General features: G+C 40.6%; 1 protein-coding gene across 1 annotated transcript in view; it reads left to right on the top strand.

Moving 5' to 3' along the window:
• The window catches only part of GRB10 (growth factor receptor bound protein 10), a 229,515-nt gene that overhangs the window by 155,518 nt on the left and 51,029 nt on the right, over positions 1-22,968 (top strand). The window contains 2 exon segments of the mRNA XM_083188204.1: positions 11,302-11,458; positions 20,546-20,661. Of these exon segments, the coding sequence (XP_083044330.1) occupies positions 11,302-11,458; positions 20,546-20,661 (273 nt within the window).

Raw genomic sequence — 22,968 nt, 5'->3', positions numbered from 1 at the left:
AACTGATCCTTGAGTAAGTTTAGGAACCCACTGTGTTTAGCTGACGTACTTGTCTCATTTGTCCAGTCGATGTCTGTAAAGTTATAATCCCCCATAATAAATACCTGCCTCTGATCTGCCAAATTTTTGATTTGGTCTAAAAGTTGTGATTTATCCCTTTCATCAATGTTATTAGTTCTCCTAGGGGTATTATGTTGGTTCCTCAGCGGTGGGGCATTTGCGTGTTAGTTGGACACTGCTAGAATACTAGAATTATGCACCACAGTAAGACATTGGTGACAAAAATTTAAGTATTTCCCTCTTTTAAAATAAAAAAAGGCATATGCAGATTATCAATGTTTCATTAATTAGTAATAAGGGCAAGATGTGTCATGCTTTAAGAAGTGATAACGTGAAGAGTGATAAACTACCAGCCAATCAGCTACTACATGTCCTTTTTCAAACCCATCCTGTAAAATTTAGCAGCTGATTGGCTGGCTGTTTATCACTCTCCATTTTATCACTTTTTGAAGCTTGGTAAATCTGGCAAAGCCAAGTGAGTAATATATATGTACAATTCATTCTATCCTTGTGTTTTGGTTATTTTTTATTCTGTTCTGTAGCATATTGTATGTACTGCACCTTTTAACCAAAATTAATTAGTGATTACAACTATATTACAAATGTTGGGGATACAAATGAGTTGCCATTATGCCCATGTGGAAAATGATTGGAGACCACTGTTCTAGATGTATCTCATGTAATGTCTTCTGGAATGCTGGCACTGATTTAATGTTCTGCCATTCTGCTTTGAACTGTAAATCATAACCATAACACAATTGGGTTCTCCAGTGTCTTAAAAATTGGCCAATCCTTCTCTTAATGCAGGATGCTGGAGATCACAGACTTAAGGTTGAAGAGGTCAGACCACTCCAACAATCTCCCCTATCAAACTCTGGAACAGTGGCATACATGGTAGGACACATTTTAATCACTAGAGCAATATTCATTCACACAATTCTGTTATGTGATGTGTAGATCAGGAGAGTATTGTGAAAGGCACATTTATTGCCTCGTAAAGTGTAGCCTGCACACGGATTCTGTTTTTGTTTCATGAATGAATTTAAGTTTGTTGAATTTTATTTCTAAAGCCACATACCTGTAGGCCTAGTTACGGTATGTTTTTTTTCTTCTTCTTGGAGCCCATTTACTTTGCTTTACCTGTTGCATTTCATTGTCCCCCATTTTCACTTTGGTTTGCACACCTTTTTTATACCATGATGTTTGACTTACCAAAGCATACTTTTGCTATTCATAGTATGTGCTTTGGTTTTGAAGTGGATAGGTAACACATGTTCTAAAGCAGGCATGTCCAACGTTGGCCCTCCAGATGTTTTAAAACTACACATCCCAGCATGCTTTGCAATAGTTTTAGCATTCTCTAATAGAAAAACTGTGGCAAAACATGCTGGGATGTGTAGTTTCACAACATCTGGAGGGCCAACGTTGGACATGCCTGTACTAAAGCAACATAATGTTAATTTCATTCATAGTACTTCAGGTTACTTGCTAATCTTGCGGGAACAGTGACCCTTGCCATTGTACAAGTGAGGGAGACGGAGTGCCAGGGATTTATTTATGAATGGTCTTCTCTGCATTCATGCCTGATGACCCTGGGACAAATTAGTGTGCCATAACCTGCCAAAACTTACCCATCCAAACAAGGTTTGGTGTAAGGTTCCCTTTTATTCATTCTTCAATGGACAATAAAAAAATAGGTTTATAAGCAGGTTGTCTCAACGCGGTATGTTCCCAGTCAACTACTACAATCTACCAACTTCATTTAGTTGTTACCTCAACCGTTTAGGAGCAAATGTCACCGTCCTTTTACGTGCCCCTTTGGAGGACTCTAGAGGTGTGTTGGGTGTATTGATACTGATACACAAAGGTCTAAACCTACTGGGGTTAGATGTGAAATAGAGCTAGCGTTATATTGGACACATGCATGTGTGTTCCAGCTAGCTGCTATAAGTGGCAGCAGAACCCCAGCTCTATCCTAAAGGCACTATAATGTTTCAGGTGGAACAGTATTTGGGCAGAAGTGAATGATTGACACACTACCTTCTACAAAAAAAGATAAACATACCCTGTAGTAAGCTCTCATGAGTAGTGCCCTTTTCCCTCATATGCCCTTCCTTCTTTTACCTAAAGCATCTCCATACTTCCTTTGATAGCATCTTATACCTTGGTTTTATGACACCCTGTTACTTATTTTAGTATTGCCTGTTGTTGCAGAAATGTTTGTTTACCCTGTACTTGTCCTATAATGTCACTGTTTTCTCGTTGTTGTTTACTTGTTTATAAACTCTGTAACTAGTCCTGCAGAACCCATGTGGCGCTATATAAACTGATGATGATTATAGTAGTAATAATAATAGAAGTCATACCATTGTGCTTATGTAATAATAGCCTGTAAGATGCAGGCTGTGTGGGAATTCTGGCAAGTATGTACGTATTAAAGTGGCAATCATTTAACAAGGCAAAATCAACAAGCCAACATCTCACAGGCTATTACAAAATCCCCCACATCTGCTTTGGTTGAGTCTCAGGTTAGGATGGTCTGGTCTGGTCTGGCATTTCTCTGGAATAGTGGTTGTCAAGTCACTTACTTTATCCCATTGCCGCATCCTGTCCAATGTGGGCCATACACAAGCTTTTGATGAAGGACCCTGATGTCCGAAATGCATTAAGCTGGTGTACCCATGGCAGGAGGAAACACTGAATGTATTGCCCAACTGTGGAAAGCTGTCTTCACTCACCTTTTCCCTGGTGTCCCCCTTGTGAGGTTCCAGAGCCTGGAAAGACCCCCGGGGTGGTGTGGTGATGTCCATTCACAGCTGAATTACCCTGATCACCGGATGGTGATGATATGCTTATTTTATTACATACATTTGAAATACTGGTAGATTGAACATTGTATACTACCTCCTATGACTGTTGAACTATTCCAATGCTAAGAAAAATCACGGTGCATCTGATAAGAAGATTCAAGAGTTATATACTTAATTATAGTGTAAGTGTCTTTTAAGTGGATCTCTCAGCATATTCCTAAGTGCTCTTTACACTGTATGAATTTTTCTATAGTTTGTCTTGGCCATCTGAGGGACAAGTTGGACCTGATTGACTCAAGATTTATCCTATGTGCAGGAGGATCAATTTCTTGGTTAGACCCAATGTGCACAGGAATGTGCATTTGGTCCTACAGCATCAGGCACATCAGATTTTGTCAGACAGGCACTTTTTAGATTTTGTCAGATAAATTGGCCCAATCCATCTGAAATGGGTCAAATCTGACAAAATCTCACAAGTAAGGGATGCGGTTTTGTGGAATGCGCACTGGGTTATACCCACTCTGGGTGAGGAAGTTCAAGTGAGACCTTTACTCCCTGTAGTGGGATTTGGCTTGAGTAGCCTGGACCAACTAATGTCTATGTCTATAATCTGGTCTGAATAAGACACTTTATGGTTGGTGGTGCTCCCCTGAGTCCGAATGAAAACATAAGCAATTGGGAGAGAAAAATAAGACTCTTTTTTTGGGGCACTCTTGGAATATGAAAAATATAAAAAATTAACTTGTATTAGTAATATTTTGGGGGAGTTGGATGATGTAGCCAGGAGTTTGAAATCTAAAACCAGTCTTGCAGTGAGCATTTCAAAAATATGCTATGCGCTGGGGATTAAGGTATCTAACCAGTTTTATGCTGATTTAAATAATCTGCAGGTTTGGTGACTAATTACTAAAATAACCTAGCCATAATAGGAATCTCAGCTGGTGTATACTTTATTGTATGAATGCAACCCTACTTGATCTAATTTATTAATTGATAACAGTGTAAAGAAAATTTGGTACTTGTGAGTTATCCGGGCGTCCGATTTTGAAATCGGGTCGGATCGGGACATCGCATCGCATGCGACCATGCGATGCGATGCGATGACCCGATTTTTTCATAGGAATCAATGTTAAAATGGACTGAATCCATTTTAACATGGAATTCAATGGGAAAAAGGGTCCTTTTCATACCCCTACTATCCAAGTGGGCATGGAGTTGGATATAAACCTGTGGCGAGCGTAGCGAGCCACCGAGCCCGAAGCGTGGCGAGCGTAGCGAGCCCCGCGAGGGGACACGGAATACCGTCCCCTCGCGGGGCTCGCTTCGCTCGCCACGCTTCGGGCGCGGTGGCTCGCTACGCTCGCCACAGGTTTATATCCAACTCCATGCCCACTTGGATAGTAGGGGTATGAAAAGGACCCCTTTTTCCATAGGAATCATTTTAACATTGATTCCTATGGAAAAATCGGGTCATCGCATCCGATGGTCGCATGCGATGCGATGCGATATCGCATCGCATCGCATCTGATTGTATGCCTTAACTTAAGGCATACAATCAAAAAATCGGACGCCCGGATAACTCACAAGTACCGAAAATTTACTCTATATGTGCCAGGGCATATGAGTCACAAAGGATCATAAGTGTGATAAACCCTCCTACACATAAGATTTCAAATTGTTAACAGAGTGAGTGAGCGGGTAACAGCACTAAAATTGGCAATTTGTGTCAGGATCAAAAATCCGGGATTTCAACTGCTGGAATGTCCTGATAGTCAGAATCCTAGGCCGAATTCAATGTTCCAGCTGTTGAGTTTTGGGAAGTCCGTGGAATGGGTCATACTTGTACTCAACCCTTTTCCAGATGCTATAAAAAAAATTACTTTTCCCAAAAGAGCAGGTTTATTTTCGTGTACTACAAAACTGGAGTCACAGGGCCACGATCTCATGATTTGCTTCAAATAACATTATGTTACTACTGTGCAGTTATTTTGGGTCAGGTTGTCATGGAGAGAGGAGAATGGCTGCAGATTATGGGGGATATTCTCTAATCTAAAAATGCGGTAAAAACTCGTAATCTGGGTTTTTACCGCATTTTGGGATGCTCTAAACATCCCCAGCCGGGTTGCCGTGATGGGGGGTCATCGCCAGCAAAAGCTGGCGATGCCCCATAGAAGCCTATGGGCTTCTACCGCGATCCACCACCGCCCTGCACTGACCCTCGTCGTCCCGCACCAATCCCCCTCCCCCTGCTGCCCGGACCTGTGACCTCCTCCTCCCTGCACTGTGATCCTCTTCCGGGTGCAGGGAGGAGGAGAGCCAGCCCCCTGCCGCAGCAGCAGCGCCAGCTTCGGGACCCGCTGACTCACGCAAAGGACAGCTCTTAACTGTCCTTTGCCATAATTATTGCATATGTTAGGGCATATGCGATAATTATGTAGGCAATGGGCTGCGGATGTTAGAACATCCTGCCCTATGTGTCATCCTGATCCTCTCTCCCCACCCCCAGTTGCACAGGGTAGCTGAATATTGCGTAAAAGTGGCGCACATAACTGGGATTTGCACTGCTGCAATATGTGTAACTAAACTACTGTATTTGTAGACCACAACTATATTTCGTGCCTTACTAGACAAGGTCAAGTTTTTACTAACTCTATTCAGGCAATCGAAATAACCCACTATGTAGCACCAGGCAGATCATGTATTCTGATGGACAGACAATGAAATAGGACATTGGCAATATATTTTCAGGGCTGAAAGTAGGATTTTCGTCTCCCAGGACAAGTCAATAATTTGGCTCTGTTAAAGACCCTCCCCCCCACCCCCCCTTCCAGGCATATGATTTTTGGACAAATGGAAACAAATCCTGACCTGAACCTCGAATCTTAACCTAATTAAGAATTTCTCAATAGGAAATTTCTGGCCTAGAAATTTTTAGCTGGTTCACAGATAAGAAGTTGCTGGCTGCTACTTCTCCATGTCAGTGGATAAAACTCCAAGTGGGCATGTTGCATGGATAATTTATTTTGTTACTCTTTCAATGTTTTAGGTGACCAATGCCATTTTAGATTTGCATAATAGTAGGCCCTGTACCCACTGACATTCAAATCATGGTACATTTTTAAAAACATGTTACAACCTACAGTGCATAAAACTTTAAACTGTAATAGTGTTCCCTCTAGGATTTTTTTTAGAGCAGGGAGCTGAACCCCCTCTCCCCCTCTCCCCCCAGGATTAGTGGGGGGCACCTGGAATAACTGAAACGCCACCATCACTCCGTGCACATGAAGCACAGGCTGACCTGTCTCCCCCGGAGATGTGATCTGGGATGATGCAGTGAGTGTGTGTGTGTGTGTGTGTGTGTGTATCCTGCTCTCCTCCGGCTTCAGGGCCTCCCCTTTCTCCTGCTGCTGCCTCCAGTCCAGGGAACTCATGAAGGAGCCCAGCACAATCCAGCAGGCACACAACTATTCCACCTGATCAGCCCCCTGGGCCTTGCGCACACACACAGCCTCCCACAGAATGTGATTGTGACCCTGCACAATCTACCTATGAATGAGAGCTCTATGTGCGGGATGCTAATGGATAGCACTGGGGTGGAGGCATGTGGGGTCAGCAGGGGTTAAAGTAAGGGGAAACGGGGTGGAAGTGAGTTCCACCACCTCTAATGGTGAGGTGAAACATTTTAAACTCCACATTGGCCCTGCACAGTAATTCTCACAGAAACGCATTCTAGTTTGCAGGGGGATGCCAAATATCCTACCACTGGCCCTGTCTCTGCCTAATTGGGGGGGGGGGGTAATTAGGTGACCTAAAAAGTGTTCCCTCTAGGATTTTGTGCGGGCAGGGAGCCAGGGGGTGGACCAGGCCAGCCGACGTCACAGTTGGGGGCGGTCCCGCCGATGTCACAAAATGGGCATGCCCGGGCCGCGACGTCATCAAAGGAGGCAGGCCCGGCCACCGCCGTCATTACAGGGGGCAGGCCCGGCCCCACCGGAGTTACAATGCTGCCGTGGAAGCACCGGACATAGCCGTCTACGGCGGCGCTGGGCTTTCCCATGCGGTGTGTCGGGCAAACACCAGGCTGTTTTAGCGGGGCGCTGCTAGAGGGGCAGGGCGCATTTTGCCCTTTAAAAATCAGGCAGGGCCCAGAGCCCTGCTAAAACAGCCTAGTGGGAACACTAATAAAGAAATGAGTTCCCCCACCTCTGCATGACCACTATAAGCCCTGGGGGTCGGGCTGTAAGGGATCACAATGTCCTGTCAGCACAATGGGCACAGCAGACGGGCTCACAGTACCACACAACAAAATAGCAGGATGCATTTAGAAGTTTAAAAAATGCACAGGACCCGGAGCCCTGCACTAGAAGCCTAGAGTAAACACTAAGGGGGGGTACACACCAGAACGATTAGGGCTCAATTCCATCAATCTGGATCCAATTCCGACCGATTGGATGCAGATTGTATGTAGATTGGGCATGTTTAAGTCCAATTCCGATCCGATTCCAATCCGATGCGCGTCCCCGCTGTCGTTTGGTCGTTTTACAGATCCTACCTGCTGCAGTGAGGATCTGTAAAAGATCCATTCAACTGGATACAGACTCAGATCGGATTGGGATCAAATTGGATGCAGATCGTTAGCAGATTGTTAGCAGATTGTGTGCTCCAACAGATCGTGCGAAAATCACACAATCTGCTAACAATCTACTAACAATCAGGATCGTTCTGGTGTGTACCTGGCCTTAGTAAGATTGGCACTATTTGTGATGTGTAGTTAATTAGTATGCTTCCTTGAAAATCTCCTTTTTAATACATTATTGTTCAGCATCTTACATTAGGGTATTACATATTAAACATAAAATGTAGTTTAAAGCACATGAAATAACAGACTATTCAACTAGAATGATTTTGGCATTGGCTCTAAAGTTTGCTCATGTAGCATGATCTGTGTCAGAACAAATCAAGACGTTCCTCTTTGGTCATGAGATTCGAGGAGGAGCATTAACACTGCTTATAACCTTTGGTACTTGTGTGTCCATTGGCACCCGAGAAGTCGGCCCAAATAGCATGTGTTTCCGACCCGATACGTGGTCCCATGAGTCGGGGGATGGGCGTGCTGCACATAAGATAATCGGATGTGCAGCCGTCCGCTAAAAAGCATTTGCCATGTATAGCATCAGACTCCCTGGGAGTCTTTTTCATGTGATAAATTGCATGCGATTTATCGGATGTTCAAAACGGCACATTAAGTGCCAAGTCAGATATTAGCCCTCCTGGAGAGCTCAAGAGAAATCATTTTCAACTTGCCCTTAAGACAAATTGGCCTAGTGTATGGAGGCCTTAAGCTTTCATGAGCAGTGCCATCTTCACTCGGAATTTTCCTTCTCTTACTTAAACCATCTTCGATGGCACCAAATCCAGTGGTTTACTGCCACCCTGATACTTCAAAAAGAAAACAAGGGGATATTGAGCGCTGATTAAGATATTCTGCACTGCAGCTGCACCAAATAAAGGGGGATTACCTAAACCCCTTATAGTGTGACCAAGCAAAAGAAGAAAAAATATGGAGCAGCGCTGTGCTGAATATTAAGAAATTTTATTTAAAATATAACCGTATTGTGGCCAACAATAGACAAACAAGACTTACAACATACAGTATATAATTGGTTAGTCCATTCCCATCTCTCAGAACTGGTTAGTACTTTGTTGCATGCATACTGTAACTTTGTAGCCAGTGTATTAAAGAAGCTCAGTCCTCACTTGCTGTGCACCTACAAGCTTTAAGATATACTTATGATTTTTTGTAGCTTTGGAGCAGTGATGGGGTGTTTGGGGCTGTATAAATACCGCGATGCTTCTCTGACCGATACTTATATCAGTATGGCCTGCTGATTCAGCTGTTTATGCACCCTGTAGTTGTCCTCTATTGTATTCCACTGTAAATAAAGGATATAAGTACAGGATCATGATGATGATAATTTGTTAGTTATGAGGAATCTATTTTACAGCTGTAAATATGTATTGGAGGGTTACATACAGATAACCAGGATGGTGGCGGTCACAATACCGACACCGGCACCCTAAATGAGGGAATCCTGAGAGAGTTCAGTTAAGTATACTTACCTTCACCCTGCCCCCACCCTAACACTCCCTCCTCACAGCTTTATCCTAACCAATTATTTGCCATTGAAATGACATTTGGAGTCGGAATACCTCTTTTTTCTTTTCTCCCGAGAGTGATTTCACCCTTTTTCACCTTGTGAAATAATTGTGGTGTGTGATTTCAATGGGGTTATATACTTTTCATTAGCATTAAGAGAAGAGCAGGTTGGGAGCTTGTACGTAGATGAAGCAGTGAAAGGGTTTCAGTCATCATAAAAAGAAATCTATCCCCTACTCACTGACGCTGTAAAGAAAGACACAGTACTGGAGGAGATAGCAAGTTGAAAGGTTAATTGCTGCAGTGGATATGTTATTTAGCCCTTCTCACAAGTTGTAGCAACTATACCACACTGCTTACATTATTAATAATAGATTTCTATTTTTAGGTTGCCAGGTAACATGGTCAATTATACGAACATAAATGTAACATTTAAGAGATTCAACCTGGCATGGTTGAAAAACACATCTATATAGTTTTCTAGCATATTGACAGACAAATGGTTCTACACTAGTAAATGCAATCTAATCTACCTGTTTTGGTTTACAATGAGGCTAAAGTATAAATCTGCATTGCATTTGCCATCCTTGTATGGAGTATAATCCATAGTGAAATCTTTGGTGACCCTATATAGGAAGGGAAAGAGTTATCAAGCAGATCAGAAGTTCAGATGCTCAAGTTGCATGTGGATGACATCAGCTGCTTCCAGGCAGGGCTATTGTGTGAGCAGTTTGGCACAGCAATCAGGATTTCAGAGTACACGCATGCTTTTGGCACAGAATCTTCTCCCTCCTTTTTTTTTTTTCAGTTTTTTTTTTGTCTTTGAACTTTTTTTATTATCTTGGGGGTTTTGAATATTAACATATGTGGGTGGTCATAAAACAGATTTTTCTCTAGGGTGGGATTTTTCTTATATAAACGCTTCCAAAAAAAATTGGAAGTCTGCAAGAGTGTGTGGGAAATGATTACATCAGTCAGAGGAGAACTACGATTGGTCTGCAAAATGTGGTTTGATTCACTACCTAAAAGATTGACTGTGTAACCCTTTGCGAGGAGCTCTGGAAGAGTTGCCTGCCTTTCCCCAGGAACAGTGCCATGTAAGACTGGCTACGTGACAGGTACAGTACAGTAATCCGTTGATACGGTGTATACTACCCTGAGTGTGCAGCTTTTAGACTGCAAGAGGGGCTTGGAAAGCAGAAAGGAAAATAAAAAGTATTTCAAGAGGCAATCTAGACTTAAAAATGCCATCTTGTTCTCCTGACTGCTGCCTGTTACGTGCAGTAGAGGTAAGCTTTTTCATATTCAATAATTCTAATGATATCTTCATTAGTTTGTGTTTCACTCTTGACTGTAAATGAGTGTATCAGTATATGTACAGTTTATGCACTTGTGTGTATTTTGTCCATGAATGGCATTTAGATATCATTTTATTTATTAAACATCTCTGAATTCATCCTTGTGTACATGTTTAAATATATTTACACCCTATTTTTGAATGCATTTAATGTCTCTGCATGCTTGCATACTCTGTGTTTCACATCATAACATAGGCAACCTGCTCATACATGTGCATATATGTCACTGTAATGTATGGGTGTTATAATTACTACAGTATGATATAGAATTCTGTGGTGATAACCTTGGGTTTATACGTGCCAATAATGCATGCGGGTCATGCACTTATATAATTTTGTATTAAAGGGAAAATCTAGCACTTGTCAAAAAAAATGAACTGGCATAAAATGCAGCAGCAGCATCCACATGATGTTGGTATACGTTAACGCATAATTCAATACTGCATTTTAACCCTATTCACGTTTCCTATTTGAAATTGTCTAGAACCTGTGAATTCAAAAATGGAACATTGTTCTAACATTGCTGCACCTGACCTTTTGCTACAATTCTCTAATCAAAATTATATAAAAATGTACGTATATTAGCACATCCAACTAATGAACATCTATCACTGAAGAAATTATGTTAATTTCAGATTTTTTTTACATTAGACGTGTGCTTACATTTAAAAAATAAAATGTAACAGCAGAAGAGGTTCTTAACAGTGATTTAACATGTTATGTACCTTTATACGCCTTGTAAAGTTGAGAAAAGTAACATTAGATTCACTTACTACAGATGGAAGTGATAGCATTTCTTTAGTTCACAGGATTCTAAAGTTTCAGTCAGAGTGATATATATTCATTGCATGAAGGCAATGCAGCGGTATTGCGTTGTGATCGTACTTAAGGTTATTAAGTGTGTCCTTTGTTACAGGTTGTAAAAGTCTTTAGTGAAGATGGGACAAGCAAAATGGTGGAGATTCTAGCAGACATGACAGCCAGGGACTTCTGCCAGCTGCTGGTTTACAAAAGTCATTGTGTGGATGATAACAGCTGGACGCTTGTGGAGCACCACCCTCTCCTAGGATTAGGTAGGAAACAGCCAAAGAAGGTGGTCAAGGCATATCAAACTGCCTGATCAATCATTGCCCTTTACATTACATGCCAGGCATACTATTTATTATAGCTTTTTTATGTTGCTGATTTTTTTATGTTATAGGGATACCGATTTTGTAAGCTTTTATCAGTCACCAATAAAATTGGTATTTTCCGTTTTAAGTATATTAGTTTATAACACTTACTTGTGGTATATTTTATATGGGCTTTTCTAGACCTACAATAAAGCCATTCTAGACCTACCATATATACTTTATAACCATAAATGGGTACATGACAGGAGTACAGTATATAATTACCACTACAAAAATGTCTTGTGGAGAATTGCAATATTTATGTTTGCAGCAATCTGTGTCATCTATGATGTGAACATGCAGTGTGGATGCTGCAACGTATTGTAGCATGCACTAAACTAATTTAAATCTAATTAAGGAGCTTTAAAGGCTACACAAGCAACCTTGGAGCAATTGAGGACATCTCCAGTCAAAAGCTTAAGTGGTATTGAGACTTGCTGTTTGCTACAGTTAAAACAGCATTATATTTGTTGTAATATTGCATATTCCAGCATTGCTCCTTAAGTTCTATATATTTAAAGAGAACAGCTCTACTTACTGCGCATATGGTTGCTTTTAATTTTTGGATGTCAAAATGCAGTTATGTATATCTAGTCACTTTTTATGTGCACATAATTTCTATTATATCTACTGGAAAAATATCCATATGTTAACTTTGTATTATTAAATGGATTTGTAAATGTTCCAATAATCTTACCGGTGGTGGTGGCGGGGGTGGGGTGTGTGTGTGTGTGTGTGTATTTTCTAATACATGACCCTTTTTTTTTTTTTTTAAACCTATGGCGCTTTGTTCTATAGAGACAGTTGCTTTATTATTTTTATTTATTAACAGTTTCTTATATAGCGCACACATATTCCACATCGCTTTACAGAGAATATTTGAACATTCACATCAGTCCCTGCCCCAGTGGAGCTTACAATCTATATTCCCTACCCCATGTACACGCACACACAGACATTCTAGGGTTAATTTGTTGGGAGCCAATTAACCTACCAGTATATTTTGGGATTATGGGAGGAAACTCTGCGAAGTTAGGGCCATGGTGGAAATCGAACCCATGACCTCAGTGGTGTGAGGCAGTAATGCTAATCATTACATCATCTGTAGTGCCCCAAATTTCCAAACATAACAGGAAATATTTTACAACATATTAAATAAAATCGAAATCTTTTCAACACCTGAATTGATAAAAATATTCACGACCCACTCCTCTCACTCGATCACAAAAATTAGATCTGATAAAGGAAACATACAGAGGGATTACATTTGTTTATATTCAAAGTATTTTTTTCTTAACCAACGTCCCCGTCCCCCCATCCCCCCAAGTTTAAACCTAAAGGGTTGTGTGTACAACCTAAGTCATGTTTGCAGTCTTTGTATGCCAAACTGCCAGCTTTGTTTTTGTGGTACCAAAGCCACGTTGACTTCATTATGGAGGAAAAGCCTAATAGTGTTCTTCATAGTTCTATTAAGAAGCTGGTGTGTAGTTAAACGCGGTTTCTTTTTTCAACATATAGGATAAAGTAGGCTCAATTTATAAAACAACATTTAGAATTCTAGAGCAAATAAGAAGCTCCCAACACACTTTCAAACCCTTCACACTTGACTCAAAATACAAATAACACTGCCAAGGCTGCAATCCAGATGGACTGATGTCCAGGCTGCACTTCTGCCCAGGGGCAATGCAGGATTTCTAGAGGGGATAGTTCCAAATTTTACACTTTGAATAAATATAAAATCAGTTTTGCTGCAATAAGTGGCATCAGCCGCCTTGGGGGAAATTTACTAAGATGGGAGTTCTATTTCACATGGGATGTTGCTATGGGCAACCAATCAGATTCTATCTATTACCTTCTAGAAGGTGCTAACTAAATAAGAAGTAGATTCTGATTGGTTGCCCGGAGCTACATCCTATGTGCAATATAACTTCCATCTTAGTATATTTCCTCATCTGTGATGATTTGAGTCGTTGTCTTTTCATTATACACCTGTTTTAACGGAACTATGAAATGTATGTATACTTATACAATACAGTTCATATGTGGATGCCCCAGGAAGCCCGATCACATCTCTTATTTCTTGCGTGACCACTGTAGATAATTTATGCCTTAAACCTAACTAGCGGTGAGCAGTTGCTTGTAGCAATGAAGAGGGGAGAGGCCATGGTGAACAGTTTTGAGAATGTGCTGCACCACAAATTATTATAACTTATATATCAAAGTTTGGACATCTTCTGGTACATCAGCACTATTATCTCCCCAACTCCATACTAGTGACTGCACCCTCTAATTCCAGTCAGAAATACTTGCACATGGTTTTTGCCTACCAGCAGACAATGAGAACACGCGCACATTGTTCAAAGTTTGCCGTTTCAGTGTTTTTAGACCTTTTTGTCCGATATTAAGTAAAATCACAAGCATGTAAATAGTGTCAAATGCTCTTATTGACAATTACATGAGGTTTTTGTGAAGAGTCAATATTTGCATTACATTTTCAAGACCTCTGCAATTTGCCATAGCTTGTTGTCAAACAGTTTCTGAACCACATTCTGGAACAGATCTACTTCGCTTAGAGAAATTATCAAATTAAAAGCCAGATGTATCAAACTGCAAAAAGTGATAAAGTGGAGAGTGGTAACCAGCCAATCAGCTCCTACCTGTCATTTTTCAAACCCAGCCTGTAACATTACAGTTAGGAGGATTGGCCATGAGAGCGATAAAGTACAAACCAATCAGCTCCTTACTGCCATGTCACAAGCTGTGTTTGAAAAATGTCAGGAATTAACTGATTGGATGTTTATCGCTTTTCTGTATCTTTTGAAGAATATCAGTCTGTCACTGATGTTTTTCCTGGAGAAGTTGCTTCTTTGCTGTCCTTCTTGACACCAGGCCATCCTCAAAAACCGTGTGCAGATGGGATTGATATGAAATCCTGGCGGTCGGAATCCCGGCGTTCAAAATCCCGACGCCGAAATCCCGACAAGAGGGGGACGTGGATCGCCCCCCCTTGCGGGCTCGCTGCGCTCGCCATTAGTGTCGTGGACACCCACGGAGGAGAAAGTGTCGGGATTTCAGTAGTCAGGATTCTGACCGCCGGGATTCCGACCGCCGGGATTTGAACTGCATCCCATGCAGATGCACTCACACCTGCCTACTGCCATTCCCAAGCAAGCTTTGCACTGTTGGTGCCCTGATCTCACAGCTAAATCAACATTAGGCGATGGTCCTGGCCTTTGCCGGATGTTCTTGGCCACCCTGAAGCCTTCTTCACAACTATTGAACCTTTCTCTTTTGAAATTCTTGACGATCCAATAAATGGTTTATTGAGGTGCAATCTTACTACAGCAATATCATTGCCTGTGTATCCCTTTTTATGCAAACAATGATGACTACACATCCTTACAGGTAACCATGATTAACAAAGGTATAACAAGGTTTTCAAGCACCACCCTATTTTTTAAAAGCTTCCAGTCTGTTATTCTAACTATCAGCATGACCGAGTGATCTCCAGCCTTGTCCTCATCAACACTCTCACTTGTGTTAATGAGAAAATCACTGAAATGATGTCAGTTGGTTCTTTTGCGGCAGGGCTGATATGCATTGGAAATGTTTTTGGAGTTAAGTTCATTCTCATGGCAAATAGGGACTTTTATTGCAATTATTTGCAATTCATCTTCATGACATTCTGCAGTATATGATAGTAAAGGTATTGGAGCGCTCTATGTTGCGTACACTCTACAAGTAAGTGCTAATAGAATTAAGGATGGAGAAAATTAGAAGTGAAAAAAATGAAAAAAATGAAAAAAAATGAAAAAAATATGAATAAATAAAAAATAAAAATGAGAAATTTTTATTTTTTATTTATTCATATTTTTTTCATTTTTTTTTCACAACCTTGTTATATTGCCAATACAATTACGAGCGCGGTCCACATCTCATGTATTCTGCAGTATATGCCAATTGCCATCATAAAAACTGAATATTTGTATCCTTCTAAAAACTAGAGAAGGGGCCTGACCTGGGTCCCATTCTAACTTAATGTACAGAGCAGTAATTCCCAACACCTGTCTTTAGTGGTAGACCCCTAAAGCTTACCGCGCATTTAAAGTATCTTTCCAATCAATCATCTACAGTAGTTTGCTTGTTGGAATGGAAACATGATAATGTATGGGAGTTAACCACAATTGACCCTTTGCTACCAAATGCTGAACAACCATTTTTATTTGTTTTCCAGTATTTGGGAACAATTGGTCATTTATAATGTAATATCAGATGACTCAGATTGGACAGCCACTTTGGCTCATTGGAGATAATGAATATATGATAACCTCATCTGGGTCATTTAACATCGCAGGAGATCAGTTCAACAGTAGGTTGAACTTGATGGAATGATGTATTTTTTTCAACCTCAAAACGATACCTGATTAGATTTTCATTCCATCCAGCAAACAAGTGCAGATGTTTCCTCAAACACCTAGTCTCTAATACACCATGGGGGAAATTTACTAAGATATGTATTCTATTTCACATGTGATGTTTATATGGGCAACCAATCCGATCATGTCTACTATTTTCTAGAGAGTGCTAAGTAAATAAGAAGTAGATTCCGATTGGGTGCCCATAGCAGTATCACATGTGAAGTAGAATACACATCTTAGTAAATTTCCCCCCATGTGTCATGATATGCCCTAACCTATACCCCTTTCACACTGCAGCTCTTAAACGGTAAATTGCCAGGGTTTTTTGCCTTTTAAAATGGGTAGAGGTGCAGTGTGAAAGCTCCAGGGTGCTTTAACCGTTTAAGAAATACCGGGATTTGTTAAACGGTTAAAAAGCAGGGTCCTACAGGTTTCAGAGCCGTTTTTTATGCAGTGTGAATGGCTCTATTTCTATAGCTTGAAACGTGTTCTTTGGGGGGTTAAACGGGTTGATTAAATGCTATTTAAAACGGTTTTCACCTGCAAAGTGGCTCAGACCCGTTTTAAATACCATTTCGAAATACCGGTCTTAAACGTTTAGGCAACGTGAAAGCAGCATTTGTGAGTCACAAGCATATAAACTCTTTCTTTAAATGTGCAATATATTTGTACTGCAAGACACCAAGCTGAGACTTTAACCACACAGAAATATGTTTTAAGATGAAGCACAATGTAACTTGTATAGTGGAAACGGCTGCATATTCTGTATCCTAGCATTTTGTGTACAGATTCAGACACATGAACAAATGTTACATCTCAAGTGAATCAGTGCAGCTTCGTGAATTGGTTTTGTTGCATCACAACTATAATGCATATTTGAGCAAAGAAGATGCTCAGCACAGAGACACTTCGGACCTGGCATGCTGAGAAGAGCTGTTTGACAATGAACACACCTGGGAACCTGCAGCCACTTGTGGGCGGGGAGGGGGCCATGCCAGGAAGTATTTTCTAAAATGTCATCTCCATTCTGAGGCAATTCTCTGCATCTTCTAACACGGGAGTGTAAACAGCCGAGTCATCCTTAGTAACCTGAATATGTTCACACAAGTCATTTGCATAATCGTAGTGGGCTATCATGGACATACACAGAGAAATATGGTGGGAATATATGCACTCAGCATCTGTTCGCTGCACAGAGTAGTGAGTGAAAGGGGGTCTCCTAACTCCCCCACCATGAGACACTGCAGCGTGCAGATGGAATTGTGGAACAATGCTCAGAAAATAGGGCTGTCACACCAAAATCAGAACAGTTGGGTGGTATGTTGTAAATGACTAGATATGTCTTCCAATGGATCAGTTATACAATTTTATTATTTAGTTGTTTTTTTTAACTGCTACTTTTATTTATAATCTTAGAAACCTATGACTGTTCTCCTACACAATCGCATATCTCTCTCATATACACACTTGTCCTTTTTCTCTAGCTCACGCTCCTGTAGTGCTGCCCCAGCTTTCCCCGTTGCTTGGGAAGTGTGTGTAAGTTATGTTTCTGTGCTGAGAGACTGTGGGGTATTTAAACTTTTAAGCTGGAGAAAGCTAAAAATATAGAGAAATACCATTTAGCGTTGAGAAAAGTATGGAGAAATCACAGATTTCTTAACCGTTTCACTTGCATGTGCAGCCCCTGTAGGTTTCAATGCGAGCCGTGGATAAACACTATTCATTTAGCTGAGAAAAGAGATTCTTCTCTCAAAAAAATAATGCCAGATCTGTCCGTACAAGATTTTAATTTAACTACTGTATTTGGTAATGTAAGAGTTACAAAATGGATGGGAATGTAATAAATTGCAAACAATCACTTGGATTTTCTATCCCACAAAGTAGAACCTTTCCGATTGTTAAAAGAAACCTGCCAGTGGCAGCAATTTGGGGGCCAGATGCACTAAGCTCCAAAGTGATAAAATAGAGAGTGATAAACAACCAACCAATCATCTCCTGCCTGACATTTTTTCAAACACAGTCTGTGACATGACAGGTAGGAGCTGATTGGCTGGCTGTTTATCACTCTCCATTTTATCACTTTTGAAGCTTAGTGTACCTGTCCCTGAATCTGGTATGTTAGGATTAATGAAAGCTATTGCAGACTCTCAAACCTGTTTTTGATTTATGTATGCCAAAGAACTTAGTTGGCAGAGGCGTGGAGTATTGGTGTGAATGAAGAATATAGTATATGGTAATGATTGCTACTAAATGATTCATGGTACTTGTGTACTAGCACGGCGCCCATCGCATCGCAGACCATAAGGCATGCGATGCAATGGCAGCCGATGTTATACAATTTTAAAATGTATACCATCGAATTGCATGGCATTGTATGCCATTCTATCATATATACAATGGTATGCGATTTAAAATTGTATAAGCACCCTAAAGGGTTTTCCCATGTTAAAAGTGGCCCCTATAAGTTAATTAAACGTGTTGGGTGCTTACTAGGTTAAAGGCACCCCCACTATCAACGGCAACCTGAAGCGTGGCGAGGGGTGGCGGTACGCATCCTACAACCTTTTCATACCCCCACTATCCACGTCGGCGTGGAGTTTATTTCATATAGTGTGGCAAGCGCATCGAGCCACCGAGCCCGAAGCGTGGCGAGCCCCGCGAGGAGACGCGGAATACATGTAAAGTAATACGCGTCCCCTTGCGGGGCTCGCCATGCTTCGGGTTGGCGTTCATAGTGGGGGTGCATTTAACATTGTAAGCCCCCATTAGGGTGCTTATACAATTAAACATTGTATAGGGGCTTATACAATTTAAAATCGCAGCGCAGTGCATCGGGTGTATGGCATGCAATGCGATTATATGTTGTGCGACCTAATATCGTGGGCGCCGTGCTAGTTCACAAGTACCTGATTCATTATTTATTAAATCTTTGAATAAATATTATACCTATGTGTCCTCAATACACCATGCGGCACATGTGAACAGTGCCAAGAAGTTTAGCTTTTTTTTTTTTTGCTCAAGTATGCCTCTTAAGGTCCATTTTTTGGCCGATTTTGCCCAGCGTGTATGGGCAGTGATATATTGAAAATCACTGGCTGCAAAATCGCTCAGGGCATACGCGCTGAGGGATAATTACCCGGCCCAGCAATTTTCACGCAGAGGATGGCTTTCCCTACCAGGATGCTATGGAAAGCTGTCCACTGGGCTGGTAAAACCAGCAAACGAATGACGGCAGCCAGCGATGATATGGGAGTGCGTATCAGCGCTCACCACTTATCATATGGTGTACACACACTGAGCGGTTTTGTGCTGAAAGCCTCTCAATAAACCAAAAGTGAACTGCTTTCAACTTAAAATTGCCCCGCGTGTAAGGGTCTTTGACGTAATGTGGTATTCCAAAACTGCTTCACGAGACAGCACAGGCTAAGTTGATATGCCACGCTTGCATTTTTAATTTGTGACTGTGCACAAGGAAACTTGCCGTGAAAAAAAAAGCTGCTGCATCATAGCAATTCGGAAGCATTTTATGACTCTGTAGCACAGATATACAAGTGTTGCATATTAAATTAATCGCCATTCTCGATGAGTCATATTCCAAAGAAAGACCTGAGAATAGCACATGACTTGGAGTGATTGCAGCAATAGTGTTTGAACACACATTTGTAGGTAATGTGAAAATACCTTTGATTTTGCCTTTATATAGCTATTTAGCCTAATGTTTGTAGAACCTTTTTTTTTTTTTGCAGATTTCTGCTACTAACCAACCGCAACTGGCTACTCTCTTGAACCAATATTCTATATGTCAAGTTACCCTTCCACCTAATATTGACTAAAGGTGCATACCCACGGTACGATTTATGTTCCGTAAGATATCATAAACAATTCCCCAGAAAAGTCCTGGTGGTTAAAAAGCATAAGATTTGTGCTTACAATAAGGTACGATGTGCATAAGATATAGCAAACGATCTGACGTCACAGCTATACTACACTATACTATCTTATGCTTTCTAGACAGAATTGGGTTGCATGTTCACCCGATCAGCTCCCTCCCATACGACCTGCGGGAGCGCGCATCGTACGTCGGATAGTGCATACCCACGGTAAGATATAGTGCACTATCTAGCATGCTATTCGAAACTGGCTAGATAGTGTGCTAGATTGTGCACTATATCTTACCGTGGGTACGCAGCTTAAGAGAGTGCAGCTATGAGGAGAAAAGATAGCCTCCTCGGTGCACTATTTCAGTCAATATTAGGTGTCATATTTATGTGCCTATATTATTACTATATTTATAACTATGGTTCACAGTTGTAGTTGTATAAATATATACTTGTTACCATGTCGCAGTATTATGCTCCCTTTTATTACTATGAATCTCTTATATTGTTACTCCGTTTGCCCGCTTAGTTTTGCTCTGTACAGCACTTTTTTTAATTTTCTTGTACTTGAAGCTAGATCATGTTCGGAAGGTTTGTGATTTTTAGTGTAAACTACATAAAGACATTTTCTATAGGTCTCACTCTTCATCATCAGGTACAAGGAGAGTCATTTTTTCTGTTATTTCTGACAGAGCGATGCCTTGAAGACCATGAATTAGTATGTAAAGTTCAGTCCATGATGACAAGTGAAAGCAAGTTTCTGTTTCGGAAGAATTATGCAAAATATGAATTTTTTAAGAATCCTGTGGTAAGTATTGGTTCTGTGCTTGCTACATTAAAATAGTCCAGCCATTATAAAAATTGGATTGCAACATGGAAAAACCTTGTCTGACCAATCCTATGACTTCTGCCAGTCCCAGCTCGGGAACCTCTTTCTACCTCTCCTAAATATGGCAAAAACTAGAAGTTTCCTAATTGATATCCCTACTGTCCAACCATACATGTGTGTAACTACAATACAGTAACTACCGTTTTTTCACTAACTAGATTAGATCTGCTAACTTTGGTCATCGGGTTTTTTTTTTTCTTGTGCTATATTCATTAAGGTTAACATGTATCATCTATATATATATATATATATATATATATATATATATATATATATATATATATATATATATATATATATATATATATATATATTTCTAGTGTCTGATTGGTGTCTCCAAAACACTGCCATCTGTTGGCAGCGAGTGAAACATCATTATATCATTATGACATAAGTATATCTCTTTATCGGGATGTACTACCACTGGACACATATTTTGGGCAAAAAAATGTTTTCAGCAAAGATAAAAAAAGAAGTTGTCGCTATGTGGTGCACCTAAGAATTGACACAATAAGATGTAACTTTTAATTCTCCTCTATTAAAATCAATAGTGAAATAAAAGACCGAATACATACAACAGTTTTGACACAGAACATGTGTTTAAAAAGGATATTGCTACAATCACAATGTGGGGCCCCAAAAACCCAATAGATATTAGTATTCAACTATTACTTTATCAGTATATGTATGATACTTTTTTGTTTGTTTTGATATTTTACACAAATGATCCTTGAGGTAGCCCACAAAAACAGTAGGCTTACTGTAGAACAATATTGGATACGATTCCAAAATCTCAGCTATTGGTGAGAAACAGTTTATTAAAGATTTGGAAAGCAATCCCGGCTAGTTAACCGTTTAAATATATGGTATGCCGAGATGCTTTCTGAATATTGTTACCGCTATTCCAACCTGTCCTGCTGACTCAGCGTGCATACGGGGGAGACAGTGTTGCCGGGTGTAGCATCACTCTCTGCACCCGGATCAATTGCTGCAGGTGGCTACTAGGGGTGCCGCTAATACACCTATTAGTTGGAGCTTGTGATTCACGGTGTAATGCGTAGCACGCCGTGTCTCTGGCCGGCCTCTCAGTATGCAAGACCGCCGGAACGCACCTCTATTGGGGCACACACACGAAGTCTCTTTCACTCATGCACAAACACAGAGGCAATCACAAGGTAGCAGACTAGCTTTCAAAGCATTTGCTTCACACCCTTGCCTGTGAGGAATAATGGCTCTTATTCAGATCTGATCACAGTACAAATTAGTTCTCAAAATGGGCAAAACCATGTGCACTGCAGGTGGGGCAGATGTAATGTGCAGAGAGTTCAATTTGGTTGGGGTGTATTTAAACTGAAATCTAAATTTGCAGTGTAAAAATAACGCAGCCAGTATTTACCCTGCACAGAAACTAAATAACTAACACAAGTCTAACTCTCCCTGCACATGTTACATCTGCCCCACCTGCAGTGCACATGGTTTTGCCCATTTTGAGAACAAATTTGTACTGTGATCAGATCTGAATAAGGGCGAATGTGTGTTATGGTTTTTAAATTGTTCAATATGGACAATGGAGTCCTATATTTTGTATCCTTTAAAAAGCAGGGAATGGACTGATGTGTTACAAATGTGTGCATTTGTTATATTTTGGGTTTCCAAACTTGCACCTGAGAAATTCTGTATAGCTTACTAATTTGTCTATATACACTTATGAATCAAAATATATACTTTCAAAATTACCCCAAAATAATCTAAACCCCTTTATTTACTGAAATACACATGCCATTCAGTTTTGCTACTGGCCCCGAACAGCCTTCTGTGTTATCCTTATGTAACCCACTATCTTAATAGTTTTCTGAGGTTCAGGATTTTCCCCACTCTTGTACTTCAGATAGTTTGCACACTGCGAAATGATGTGCAATGCCAGCACTTTCTAATTAAATTGAGAAATCTGATCCACCTTCATACCTGACGTATAGCACTTGCAACTAATTGAATCTTCCCAACATGTATTTAAAAACACATTGACTTAGAGGGCCAAATGTAATAGGGTGAGAGTTTCACAAAGTGAGAGATTTTGGGAGGGTTTTCCCAGATTTTTTAAAGCCGCAATCAATTACATGGCAAAATCAACCTGGTTTTGTAGTGTAATTGATTGCTGCTTTAAAAAACATGGGAAAACTCTCCCAAAATCTCTCACTTTCTGAAACTCTCACCCTATTACATTTG

Source organism: Crinia signifera, chromosome 5 (assembly GCF_055691185.1).
Source record: "Crinia signifera chromosome 5, ASM5569118v1, whole genome shotgun sequence".
Classification (NCBI taxonomy): Eukaryota; Metazoa; Chordata; class Amphibia; order Anura; family Myobatrachidae; genus Crinia; species Crinia signifera.
Note: the sequence above shows the minus strand (reverse complement) of the source record. Positions and strands in the feature narration are given on the sequence as shown.